Source organism: Erpetoichthys calabaricus, chromosome 8, assembly GCF_900747795.2.
Source record: "Erpetoichthys calabaricus chromosome 8, fErpCal1.3, whole genome shotgun sequence".
Classification (NCBI taxonomy): domain Eukaryota; kingdom Metazoa; phylum Chordata; class Cladistia; order Polypteriformes; family Polypteridae; genus Erpetoichthys; species Erpetoichthys calabaricus.
In genome coordinates this window covers 48,072,773-48,086,603 of record NC_041401.2, presented here as the reverse complement: position 1 = coordinate 48,086,603, position 13,831 = coordinate 48,072,773, and the positions used below count along the sequence as shown (strand labels likewise).

The 13,831-nt window shown below is 36.6% G+C and overlaps 1 protein-coding gene across 1 annotated transcript in view; it reads left to right on the top strand.

The window, feature by feature from the left end:
- lrp1bb (low density lipoprotein receptor-related protein 1Bb) overlaps positions 1–13,831 on the top strand; it is a 2,167,948-nt gene that overhangs the window by 1,363,243 nt on the left and 790,874 nt on the right. Inside the window, exon 19 of the mRNA XM_051931086.1 lies at positions 10,782–10,862. Coding sequence (XP_051787046.1) covers positions 10,782–10,862 — 81 coding nt within the window. The remainder of the gene's footprint in view (positions 1–10,781; positions 10,863–13,831) is intronic.

Below are 13,831 nucleotides of genomic sequence, written 5' to 3'. Positions count from 1 at the left end.
TTTAGATGATTACAATTTTTTATATAATTTTAATTCTAGAATTTGTGGTTCTGTTATTATACCTAAAAGCTGAACATTTGTACCCAATATTCAGAATATTGCACTTAAAACTGTAAGCGCAGAGTGCTTGGCCAATATTGCAGCCTTCTTTCAATGAGCAACTAGCTCATATCTAATTATTGCATTTTACTAGTGGTGGCTCTGTGACCTGTGATAGTTTCTTGGGTTATACAGCATATTGTTAGTTGTAAATTAATAACTTGGAGTTTGGTACTTTAATTAAGATAACATTTTAGATATTTTCTTACTGTTTTATTAAAAAGTCTATTCCCAAGTAATTATAAGCCATTTTCATTAGCTTTACAGTCATTTGAAAAAGTTTGGGAACCCCTCTTAATTCTTTGGATTTGTGTTTATCATTGGCTGAGCTTTCAAAGTAGCAACTTCCTTTTAATATATGACATGCCTTATGGAAACAGTAGTATTTCAACAGTGACATTAAGTTTATTGGATTAACAGAAATATGCAATATGCATCATAACAAAATTAGACAGGTACATAAATTTCAGCACCCCAACAGAGATATTACATCAATACTTAGTTAAGCCTCCTTTTGCAAATATAACAGCCTCTAGACACCTCCTATAGTCTTTGATAAGTGTCTGGATTCTGGATGGAGGTATTTTTGACCATTCCTCCATACAAAATCTCTCCAGTTCAGTTAAATTTGATGGCTACCGAGCATGGACAGCCTGCTTCAAATCATCCCATAGATTTTCAATGATATTCAAGACAGGGGACTGTGACGGCCATTCCAGAACATTGTACTTCTCCCCCTGCATGAATGCCTTTGTAGATTTCCAACTGTGTTTGGGTCATTGTCTTGTTGGAATATCCAACTCCTGAGTAACTTTAACTTTGTGACTGATGCTTGAACATTATCCTGAAGAATTTGTTAATATTGGGTTGAATTCATTCGACCCTTGACTTTAACAAGGGCCCCAGTCCCTGAACTAGCCACACAGCCCCACAGCATGATGGAACCTCCACCAAATTTGACAGTAGGTAGCAGGTGTTTTTCTTGGAATGCGGTGTTTTTCATCCGCCATGCAAAGTGCTTTTTGTTATGACCAAATAACTCAATTTGTGTCTCATCAGTCCAAAGCACTTTGTTCCAAAATGAATCTGGCTTGTCTAAATGAGCATTTGCATACAACAAACGACTCTGTTTGTGGCGTGAGTGCAGAAAGGGCTTCTTTCTCATCACTCTGCCATACAGATGTTCTTTGTGCAAATTGCTCTGAATTATACACCAATATATATTGATACACCATCTGCAGCAAGATGGTGTTGCAGGTCTTTGGAGGTGATCTGTGGGTTGTTTGTAACCATTCTTACAATCCTGTGCATATGCCACTCCTGTATTTTTCTTGGCCTGCCAGACCTGGGTTTCACAGCAACTGTGCCTGTGGACCTCACTTTTCCTGATTACAATCTTTACAGTTGAAACTGACAGTTTAAACCTCTGAGAGAGCTTTTTGTAGCCTTCCACTAAACCATGATACTGAACAATCTTTGTTTTCAGATCTTTTGAGAGTTGCTTTGAGGATCCCATGTTGTCACTCTTCAGAGGAGAGTCAAAAGGGAAGCACAACTTGCAATTGACCACCTTAAATACCTTTTCTCATGATTGGACACACCTATCTATGAAGTTCAAGGCTTAACGAGCTAATCCAACCAATTTGGTGTTGTAAGTAATCAGTACTGAGCAGTGACAGGCATTCAAATCAGCAAAATTACAAGGGGACCCAAATTTTTGCACAGCCAGTTTTTCACATTTGATTTAACTTCATACAACTAAATACTGCTTCACTAAAAATCTTTGTTCGGAAATAACCCCAGTACTCAGATGTTCCTAGGAAATGAAAGACATACCACTGATATCTTTTTTGTTGAAAGTAGAGTAAATTATTATGCAGGCTGAGAGGGGCTCCCAAACTTTTTCATATGACTGTATATGCTTCCTTTCCATGGTGAAGCCCAATGTTCTTATTATATACTGTACATTATAACTTCACAGGAAAAAAATTTAAATGTCTGATCTAAAATGTGTGCCAGATAAAGGAATAGATAATGAAAGCATCACAAGACATATCAGTGGAGTGTTTTTTTTTTTCTTTTAATATCTTCCCATCTTTGGGGTAAGACATCTAAATTTAAAATCACATAATATGCATACAGTGTACAGACTCTTCTTTTTCAAACATTTGTTTTAAATATTAAAGTTATTTGTGAAGAAAAAAACACTAACTATAGATTGCATGGAAAAAAAGGTTTTAAAATCTATAATATCTTTAAGCATTTGTAAAATGATATGATATATTCAATTGGTCCATCAGGACTAATCTATTTTTGTCATTTGAAAGCAGTTAATATATTAAAAACAAAACTGGGGTTTCCTCCAATTATTTTTTATACTTTTTAACATTCTTTGCATATCTGAGTGACAACTGTGATTCCAATGAGGAGAATTTTAAATTCCATTCCAAATATGATACCAAGTGTGAAATAACAGCTATCATGCGTTAAAAAGAGCAATCACCAACTGCATACAAAAACAGACTATTTACTAAAGAAAATAGCTTTTTGACTGTAGTCTACTCTGAGGTGGGTGTTTCTGTAGGAATAATTCCAGAGCAGATGGAAAAATACATATATTTGTTATAATATTAGAGCTCTAGCTCCATCAGATATTACAAAAGCTATTTTTCAAAAAAGACTAGCAGGGGGTCATTTCTTAAAAGCAAATTCTTGTCACTGTAATTCTAAAAGGATTAGACTGTCATTGATTTGGGGGTTGTTTACCACACAAATTGAAAACTTGTTTAACAAAAAAATATAAGATTATATGTATAAACTAAAAATGCTCACTACAGCTCCCCATTAAGTGTAAATGAATAATTTAGAAGCACCCCCACCTCCCAATATTTTACAGTAACAGTTGCTATATGCCATAGTGTATACCAGTGGCATTGGTTCTCAAGTGCCCAGCCCCTAACTATTGTAACCTTCCCACTTACTTATATGTCCAATGAAGATAAGCTGATCATGGAGAACCCTTCCTTTGTTCCTCCCATTCAACATGTTGATAATGCTCATCAACAGCACAAACACTCCATGGCGGACCTAACACCACGGCCCCCCAAACCACACCAAACCCCCCACCCCACCGCTGTTTGACAATGCAAAACCTCCTTGTGAGGTAATGGCTTTATCGGTGTGGGGGCTAAGCCCCTAATATGTACTAAAACTAGTGACGCCCCTGGTGACTGTACAATAGCCTGTGAAGTAGAAGGCATTAGTGCTTAACCTGGTATTGTAAGACCTGCCATTTGTATCAATAACACTATTCTGCAATAAACATTTTACTAAATAGAGTGGCTTGGGCGCTTTCTACTTCAACATTCAGCAAAATGCAAATCTTAGCAAGACAGATGCAGATGTGGTGTGTATCAGTTGTTTAGTTTGACAAACCCATTGACTTGGTCCAACCAGTCTGTGACTCACCCCACCAAAATCAAACAGGCTTGAATCCATCTCTAGTAATATGGATGAGCTCATGTTCTAGTGAGAGCTGACAACCAATGAGCGCTCATCTAGAAGTGCAATGCATATAATATGGCTACAAGGAATAAGGAACATGAGTGTTTTGGACCTCACAATCAGACCAGAGGATCATCATGTCTCATGTTTTACATACCACAACAGAATGAAAAAAAGAAGCCGCAATTCCTGTAAACTGTTCACACGGGCGTTGTCCCCATCAGGCAGCATCTTATTGGCTGTCATAAAAAGGGGTGAGCTTGCACTGTTAAGGAAATAAGAAACTGTGCTGGAAAGTTGTTAGAGTCCTCTAATTCATCATTTTCTGTAATTGCTGGTTGTGTAATTTGACATTCTCAGGTGACGAGATCAGCAATGACAGTTGTCAAGTTTGACATTCCCTCTCTGACTAGTAGTCATGTAATGTGACACTGGCTTAATTCACCCTTCAACTTCCAACTCAATGAGTCTGTGTACTCAAGGCAGTCTTAAACTCATCTCAAGTTTACTTCCAGCCAAGCCTTGGAACTTTTTTCAGGGTAACAAGTAGTCCTACTTTTGAAACAGGAAGCTCTGTTGATCCATAGTGTTGCTACACCCACCAGATCTGCCTTCTTATTGTATTATCTCTTAAAGAGGTAACCTGGTTCTGGCTCTGTCAGCCTGGGATTGTGTGTTTCCATCTGTCATGCTGACGGTCTTTTGACTTTCTTCTAGTCTTCCATGTTCACAACAGGAATCAATCAGTCTTCGATTAATAATTATTTAAAGTTACACCCTGCAGTAGCAGACTGCAAGCCTATTGAAAAAGCTATCAAAACTTCAAACACTTAAATTGGATAACTGGATTAGAAAAATGAATATGCAAAGTTTCACAGTAAAGGATGTACAGAGGAATGGGCTCCAGATATTTGTCTGGAATGTGTTATCCGTTCATTGCAGCCCATCTTAAGCATTCCTTGTCCATAAAAATACAATATACAGTATATATTATTTTACTGAAGTCATCGATTTAATTTAAAACTTCAAAAGAAAATTGCTGAAGAATCCAAGAACAGATGTTGGTAATCTACTGAGATGTTTATCTTTTAGATAGATAGATAGATAGATAGATACTTTTACTGTTCTGCGATGGACTGGCGTTCTATTCAGGGGATTGTTCCTGCCTTGCAACAAACAGGCATAAGCCCCTCACAACCCTGCTCAGGATTAAGTGTGTCTAGAAAATGGTATAGTATGCTCTTTTATTTTTGCCCTTTTGCTTTTCTCTGCAAATCCTGTTATACTTACAGAAAGGTGTCATGTCCGTTATCAGAATAAATGTACAATAGTGTATATTTGAATTCAGTGTTGCAAAGTGTTCTTTTTTAAAAATAAAAATACATTTTGAATACTTCTTTTATAAACACCGCAAGGTGATTTTGAAGAATTTTTGATAAGGATAACCATAAAGCTGGGCGGCACGGTGGCGCAGTGGTAGCGCTGCTGCCTCGCAGTTAGGAGACCTGGGTTCGCTTCCCAGGTCCTCCCTGCGTGGAGTTTGCATGTTCTCCCCGTGTCTGCGTGGGTTTCCTCCAGGCGCTCCGGTTTCCTCCCACAGTCCAAAGACATGCAGGTTAGGTGGATTGGTGATTCTAAATTGGCCCTAGTGTGTGCTGGGTGTGTTTGTGTGTGTCCTGCGGTGGGTTGGCACCCTGCCCAGGATTGGTTCCCTGCCTTGTGCCCTGTGTTGGCTGGGATTGGCTCCAGCAGACCCCCGTGACCCTGTGTTCAGATTCAGTGGGCTGGAAAATGGATGGATGGATAACCATAAAGCTGCATTAACAACATTTTTAACCGTTGTAGTTAATAGCATTCATAATGTTGCATAGTTTTAATACATTTGATTAATCTTACACTTTAACAAATAAAAAGCTCTAAATCAGTTTATTTACTACAAATATTGTAAGTAATGTTCACAAGGTACTACCTCAAACATATTTTAGTATATCAGCTTTTTTATGGAATTTAGTCATTCATTAATTATTAAAAACGGCTTTACCATAAAACTGTATTGCTGATACTAATCCCACTAATTCTATCAATCATTTTTTTATAATTGCACTGAAACATACTTCACATAAAATGTACAGAAAATTAATATAGAATTCATTATAAAATTGAGAGTTATTTCACTTGTCCTTGAAGCATTAAAGGTTTACAGTAGCGCAGTAATAAAACTAATATGATTTTTGTCAGATCGTATTGATTTTCTTATGTTCCGACAATGTAATTTTAATTAAAGCACAAGGGTGAAACCACAAGGACCCAATTTCATCTTTTCATTTTGAGTGACAGAATTTAATTGAGGCTATATAGATTTCTGTCTCATTACATTTGAATGAAAACTGAGGTGAAGCAAGAATGAACAGATTGTGATCTTTGAAACATGAGAAAACATTAAACCAAACGAGATCATGATTTATATGTGTAATGACTTATTAGAGTTTATACATATTTGTTACAAGGCTTGCAATACCAGATTCATTGCTCAATTTTTGGTATTGCTAAACAGCAAATTCCAAAATTCTAACAAATTGCATGTTTATTTTGACATGGTTTAGTTTGTCACAGTTATTTATTTTATGTATCTATTATCTCTTCCACTTTTACCTTGCACATAGCAGATTCAGAATTAAAAAGCATCTTAATGTTAGATTCTCAAATTGTGAAACTATACGTTGTAGTGTGACAATTTTAAATTGTTATCAGGATGAGGCATTGGTACAACGTAGCAATTACCTGACTGAAAATTAGCTTTTTAAGATGTCTCTTTTCAGCTGAACACTCATATTTTCATACACATGCTTGATTTATTGGTACCAATAGAACTAGCAGTACATACAGTGGAACCTCGGTTCACGAGCGTCTCGGAACACATACAAATCGGTTTACGACCAAAAAGTTTGCCAAACTTTTGCATCTGTTCATAACCACATACTCGGTATACAAACAAACCAGTTTCCCTTTCGGTTTGTGCGTACCGATGATTTCCGCATGTGTTCAGTCTCTCCCTGCACTGTACATTGTTCTCTTTGCATCACGCAGAGGGACTCTCCCTCAAAACTGTAACCTCCTCTCAACCCAGCTTCCTTCTGTGGTATAGCGGGTCCACAGCTCCCGTCAAAAAGGCCAGTTTTAATAAATAACTAAATAAATAAAGTAGATGCAGGCTCGTGTGCAGCTGAGAGAGAGAGAGAGAGAGAGCGCAGGCTCGCATGCTGCTGAGAGAGAGAGAGCGCGTGCAGCTGAGAGCGAGCGAGCCTGCGGGTGCAGCTGAGCAGGGAGCCTGGGTGTTTGTCTCAGTGTTATTCAATGTTTTTACATTAGTTTACTATTACACTGTGCATTCTATGGTATAATTAACTATTTTTGTGCTTAAAAATCTTTAAAGAAAATATGTTTACATACAGGTTGTACGGTCTGGAACGGATTCATTGTGTTTACATACAGTCCTATGGGGGAAATTACTTCGGGTCACGACCAAATCGGGTTACGACCAGAGTTTTGGAACGAATTATGGTCGTGAACTGAGGTTCCACTGTACTGTATATTTCATCCTCACTAATAGAAGGATAACTATAGAATGGTAAGTCTGTCTATCTGTGTGTCCACATTTCTGTCATTTAGTGGACTCATCAATAGACAGTGTTCAGAAGCTATTCTGTTAGAAGGCTAACAGGAAAGAAAGAAAGAAAGAAAGAAAGAAAGAAAGAAAGAAAGAAAGAAAGAAAGAAAGAAAGAAAGAGAGAAAGAAAGAAAGAAAGAAAGAAAGAAGCTTCTGTAAAATGTTATGCTCAAACTTTATAATGCGCTGGTGAGGCCTCATCTGGAGTACTGTGAACAGTTTGGGTCTCCAGGCTACAAAAAGCATAGCAGCACTAGAAAAAGTCCAGAGAAGAGTGACCTGGTTGATTCCAGGGTGGCAGTGGATGATTTCTTAGGGAAGATTAAAGGAGCTTAACCTTTTCAGTTTAAGCAAAAGGAAATTGAGTGGAGACATGATTGAAAGTGTTCAGCATGAGGATATGGATCAAGGCTTTCTTTAAAATGAATTCAACAGGAACACGAGGACACAGTTGGAAACTTATTAAGGTTAAATTTTGCACAAACATTACAAAGCTTTTCTTCACACAGACAATCATAGACATATGAAATAAGCTACCAAGTAGAGTGGTAGGACTTTAGGGATGTTCAAAAACTAGATTTGATCTTATGTTTAAGTGGATAGGACTGGTGAGCCTTATATGGCGGAATTACCTGTTCTTGTCTAAATTTTTCTGATGTTTCTAATGTATCTAAAAACCGCGTAATCCTGTTCAGCTGTAATTTTGTTCCTTTTACTTTAGTGGATACAGCATGTGAGGCATAGGTTCTTCTCAGATAAATTTCCATCCATTTTCTCTACCCACTTATCTAGGGCAGGTCGTGGGTCAGCAGGAGCCTATCCTAGCAAGTTTCAGGCTTATGTTAGGAACGGTACCTGAACAGGTGAACACATGTAAACACATTAGGGCCAGTTTAGCAAAGCCAGTTCATCTAACCTGCATATCTTTGGACTGTGTGAGGAAATCCTTGGAGATGGGGAGAACTTGAAAAATCCACACAGAGAGCATCCAGGAAGAAGGCAGCAGCAATACCACTGTGCAATTCTAGAAGCAAGTATCATCATAAATATCATACTGTATTAGGTTCATATTAAAAGTGGAAAATATGTTTACAAAAATAAATAAATAAACAAAAAAGTAGATGTTTTCAGCAGTGTCATAATACTGTATTGTTTTGCCACATTTAAGTCTGTAGTTATATACATAACTTGTCATGCTTCTTTACCTGGTCATTTCCTCCAAGCTGGCACACTTTGTACAGCAGATTATTGTTCTTAAAATGTCTTTAGCAGACACAGCCAATTTTCAAACTCTGTGTTTTGCGCATTTAAAGAATATGACAGGAAAGATTAATTAGATCCTTTGACTAAGGTTATCTGTGCATGTTGTACTTTTCTGAGCCTCAAGTATAGGTAATTAAAGCATAACTGTTACCTTTCAGTTAATAACAGAGAACTTGCATTATTATATTTTCTTTAAAGAAGACACAAGGTCATTTTATTCATCCCTGAGCAAAAAAAGTCCCAGAAATTATTAAACAGTATAACAAAAAAAAAAGAGATGAACATGGTTTTATAAATTTTTAACCAATATTGCACTGGAATGTTAAACGTTTGTTATTCAATTCCTTAAAAAACAGGAACAACCTTGCAGGCTAAATCTAGGAACCTTTTGGAGATTAAAGACTAAAATTTAAAAAAGGTATTTAACAACTATGGGTCAAAAATGTTACAACAGCTTAAAAATATTTGCAATGCTGAAATCTAAACAATGCTGTCTGCTAGGAGGTTAGGCTGGGTCATTGTCACACAATAAACAGAAACTTCTAGAGGAAAGCAAATCTATCTGTCTGTCTATATACTGTGTATGCTAGCCATGGTATCTGTCGAAGAGAGCTAATAGAATTTCTTGCCCTATGTGTACCTTTTATCTTTATTCACATGTGTGTGAACATCTTTACACCACCTCTCCCTCTCTCGAGCATGGCCCCATAGAGCCTGTTTCTTAGAGTCTGTCACTGTTTTTGAGGTGCCTTTCTCACCTCCTGTCCAGTTCTATACTTACCGCCTTTGAAGGTGACTCTCTCAGTGTGCCTTTTACGCCTTTAATGACATATCTTCACTGGCGCTCCTTCACTCCCGCGTCTTCTGGTAAAGCTTGCTTCTTGCTTCTCAGATTATTTTTGGGATTTATACTTTCTGTTTTTGAAGGTGACTCTCTCAGTGTAACTTTTACAGCTTTAATAATGTGTCTTCATCACCGCTCCTTCTCTCGCACGCATTCCTTTAAAGCCTGCTTCTCAGACTATGCTATTATATTTGAGACACCTTTCTCACAGATTGCTGTTATATTTACACTCTTTGAAGGCGACTGTCTCAATGTGCCACCTATGCTTTCACTCCTCCTCATGTGTCTCACACTCACCATTCCTCTTTATCATGGCTAAACTGACCAATCAGATTACTCTAAGGGACTGGACACACAAACCTTTGTGTTTTATTATAGAGTAGATATGTGGGTGTGTGTCTGTGTGTGTACAGTATGTTTACATACATACATAGTATGTGTTTACATTATATTCTGTATATAAAGTAAGTATATTTATGTATACTGTATATGTGTTTAATTGATTGGTGTGTTCAAAATCCAATAGTTCCAATTATCTTGATATGTTAAACATTTCAATAAAACAAATAAAAAAGCTAAAGATCAAGTAAGGAGATGGTAACACACAAGAATAATCATCAAGCAAAATGATCTTTTACAGGGGTTTGGTCAATTTGCTATATCTGCATTTAGCTGATTAGGTAAAGTTTTTGATGTCATATAAAATTTAACATTTCCATTACTAGAGATAAATGTTTACACAAGATTGCTTTCAGAGTGAGCAATTGCCAAGGCAAGTGATGCAATGCTGCCAGACCTGATCAACAAAAAGTTTCAAAAGTGTATCATGCTAAAATCTGTACAAAATGTAAAAAAAAACAGACAACCTTCATTAGCTAGTGGATATGTCTCACCCACCTTTAGCCAAAAAGCAAACATGTCCTTTGGAAAGAGATTGTCTCACTCTTACACAGCCAGGGCACCATGCAGATGGTCGTTGAATGCCATTTACCATGTCTTCGAGACTAAGTAAGTGTTTAGAATGGCTGAATATGTGGAACACAAAACTCTAAGTAGTTCACGATTTTTAATTGGAGCATTTTGTAGAGAACACTGGAAAAGATTAGCAAATAAAGTGTATTCCACAATACTTGATTCAACAATAATTATCATCACACGTATAGCAGGTTTACGTCACCATTTGAAAATAGATGGAGTATAATATAAGATACTGTGGGCTGGCTGAGTAAATGTTATATTACTCGATTTACTGTTTTCCATAGATATTGGATTAATTTCAGTTCTTTAACATCCTTGGTGGCCCTAAAGTACAAAATGTTAATCCACTGATTTTAACAATGTTAAATATCTAATATCTGTCTTATATTTAAATATAAATATGTATATTTGTATTTTTGTTTACAGCATTTCCTACTTGTGATCCCCTTACACAGTTCAGCTGTAGCAACGGGAGATGTATCAGTATGAAATGGCACTGTGACTCAGGTAAGATGTGTTTGTCTGCACTTTACCGTCATTAGGCTTGCTAGTGAGAGAGTATTTTTCAATCACCAAGTAGTGCAGCAATCACTGTTATTTGTTGCTTGCAAATAATTTGACGCATAGCTATATTCGCCAACATCTCTTAGCAGTTGTCAGATGTATTACAGTTAAGGTAAGGTGTATGCTAAAGTGTGTCTGATAAAGTAAACATCCCAATTTCACCTCATAAAGTAGTACTCCAAAGTATAAGCAAAAAAACAAGTTGATAAAAGGTTTATTACTTTTCAGTGAGTCATTCTATTTAAAAGATAATAAAAAATGGAATTTAAGATTACCTGGAAAAGCTTATTGTGGAATAATTTTCTTAATGTATTTGCTCCTCTTTAAGCAAACATGTTGAGTTGGTTAGATCGTCAAATGTACAAAAAAGCAGAGAAACAGAAAGCAAGCTGTTGTTGCTGTATGAAATTAGGACAACATGAAGAACGAGAAATGTTGAGTTCTACTTTCACTAATACATTAAGAAACAAAATCTACAATAGGGAATTTATTCAAGCAAGTTTAAACTTTTTATTAAAACCATATATAACAGGTTCAGAATTTCTGATTAGTAGATATTAGTTATTACAAATAAGTAGAAGAAATGTTTTCTTATTTTAATTCTGTTATATTGTGTTTAAATTTAAGAATTTATGTTCTGTTGCAAATACATTTCATTGAAAATTTGTCCCTTTTATATTTTCTGATTCCTTGCATGTTTTCACTTTTAATTTAATTAGATATTCACCCATATAATAATAATAAATATAAACTGACTGAACAAACAACAACAAATCTTACTTCATGTATTCAACACCTATTTCAAATTTATTATCATGTGCAAGAGTTTGGCAGTGTTTATTCAAAAAAATGAAAAAATTCTGGCAATGTTCAGTCTTAAAACCATTATTAGCCAACAGCAAGGCGGGGTGTACTGTATATGAATATTTCCACCTAAATAAAAATATAAGTTTATCATCATTAATGCTAAATCCATTCAGTCAGTCATTCTCCAACCCGCTATATCCTAACACAGGGTCACTGGGGGTCTGCTTGAGCCAATCCCAGCCAACACATGGCTCAAGGCAGGAACAAACCCCGGGCAGGGTGCCAGCCCACCGCACGGCACACACACACACACACACCAAGCACAATTCAGGATCACCAATGCACCTAACCTTCATGTCTTTGGACTGTGGGAGGAAACCGGAGCACCCAGAGGAAACCCACGCAGACACAGGGAGAACATGCAAACTCCACGCAAGGATGACCCAGGAAGTGAAACCAAGTCTCCTTACTGCGAGACAGTAGTGCTACCACTGCACCACCATGCCACCCTGAATCCATTCAATATAAATTTAAATGGGGAAAAAAACAGATCAGTTCAGTTGATCAGATTAGAGATAATCCTTTCAGAAGAGTAAATAGTTAGCAAATAATAAGTCAAGCTCTGGGCTAGCCCTTAACAAAGTTCACATTGATTCATTGCAGAAATATTCCCACAACTCCAGACCTAGACAATTTTGGTAATCTGAAGTGTTCATAAAAAGCTTTGAGAAAAAAGGGACTGATGTCTTTCATAACAGGCTTGTAGGAGAGAGTATAATGGATCGGATTGTGGTCAGATCTGTCATGTTGTGCCACAGGTTTAAATTTAAAGGCATCATTCCAATAATGCAGGTCCTCCTTGATGTTTTCTCAAGTGGAACATTACACATACTGATGGAAGTTTGTCATTGCTCCTTCCAAAGCCCCACATTTGAAGTCATGACAGAACTACATGGTTGGAATGATTCATCATTCAAGGGTTGGTAAAAGAGTTAATCATTTCTGTTGCTGAGTCTGTGTTTGCAGGGGGAGGAACATAAACAATAACCAATATGATGTAACTTGTATTCTTTGGCAGGTAACAATGGCATATTTAGACAGTAAGTATTTTCTTGTCTGGATTGTAACTTAGTTGTTATTGTAATGTGCACACTTTTACATCTTTGCTCACTCACAAAAATGACCACAACCCCTTCAACCTTTTTCCACTTGATTTGTCAGTATCAGATGAAATCCATCCAGAATTAAGTCTCTGGAATAAGAAGTTTAAGACAGTTCTCTGCAATACAGAAGTTGCTACAGAACTGGTTACACCACTATTTTAAAAGCTCTAGGATTCCACCTGAAATTGACAAGTTTTTTTGGCAATGATAAATCTTTCAGAACATCATCCAGTAATTCTATGTGTCTGAAAGGTGATCTTGGTTTGGTAGATGCTGAATTTTTCTCATAGAAACATTGGATGTCTCAAAATATACATTTACTCATTCAGTCACTGTTGGAGTAAAGATAAGATAATAATCATCCATTCATTCATACTGTATGTGCCAATCCTGTGTTCATTATCGAACACACATATTTAGATCAGAATGGGGTGGTGGAGTAACTGACACCAAGTCCAGCCATAGTATTCTTCATTGAGCACAGGGCAGGAATCGGTCCTGGACAAGGTGTTGGTCCACGTAACATTCACGTCACGGGGAAGAGAATATCTTAAAATATATACAAAATTACTCAGTCCTATAGGGAGGAATAAGCTCACAGATCTAAACGAGGATTTTCTGCTCTTTAAAGAACTGAAACATTATCTTGTACTTTTGTTTCAAACTGAATTGTCCAAACTATAAAATTGAACTATATACCGGTAACTGATCATTAATAAGACACAACACAGAAACTTCTTATCTAGTTATCATCTTTGTTTTGTTATTTGGGTTGGCAAATCCAAATAATTTCTTTTCTTAATATGTTTCTATTGAGCAAAAAGATGTAGGCCTGTTTGCATTTGTTTGCTTTTCCCTGTCTATCTAAGTGTTAGCTTTCTATAGAAAAGTTCATATTAAAAGATTTTCTTATGTACATCTGATTCTAATATTTGAATGTGA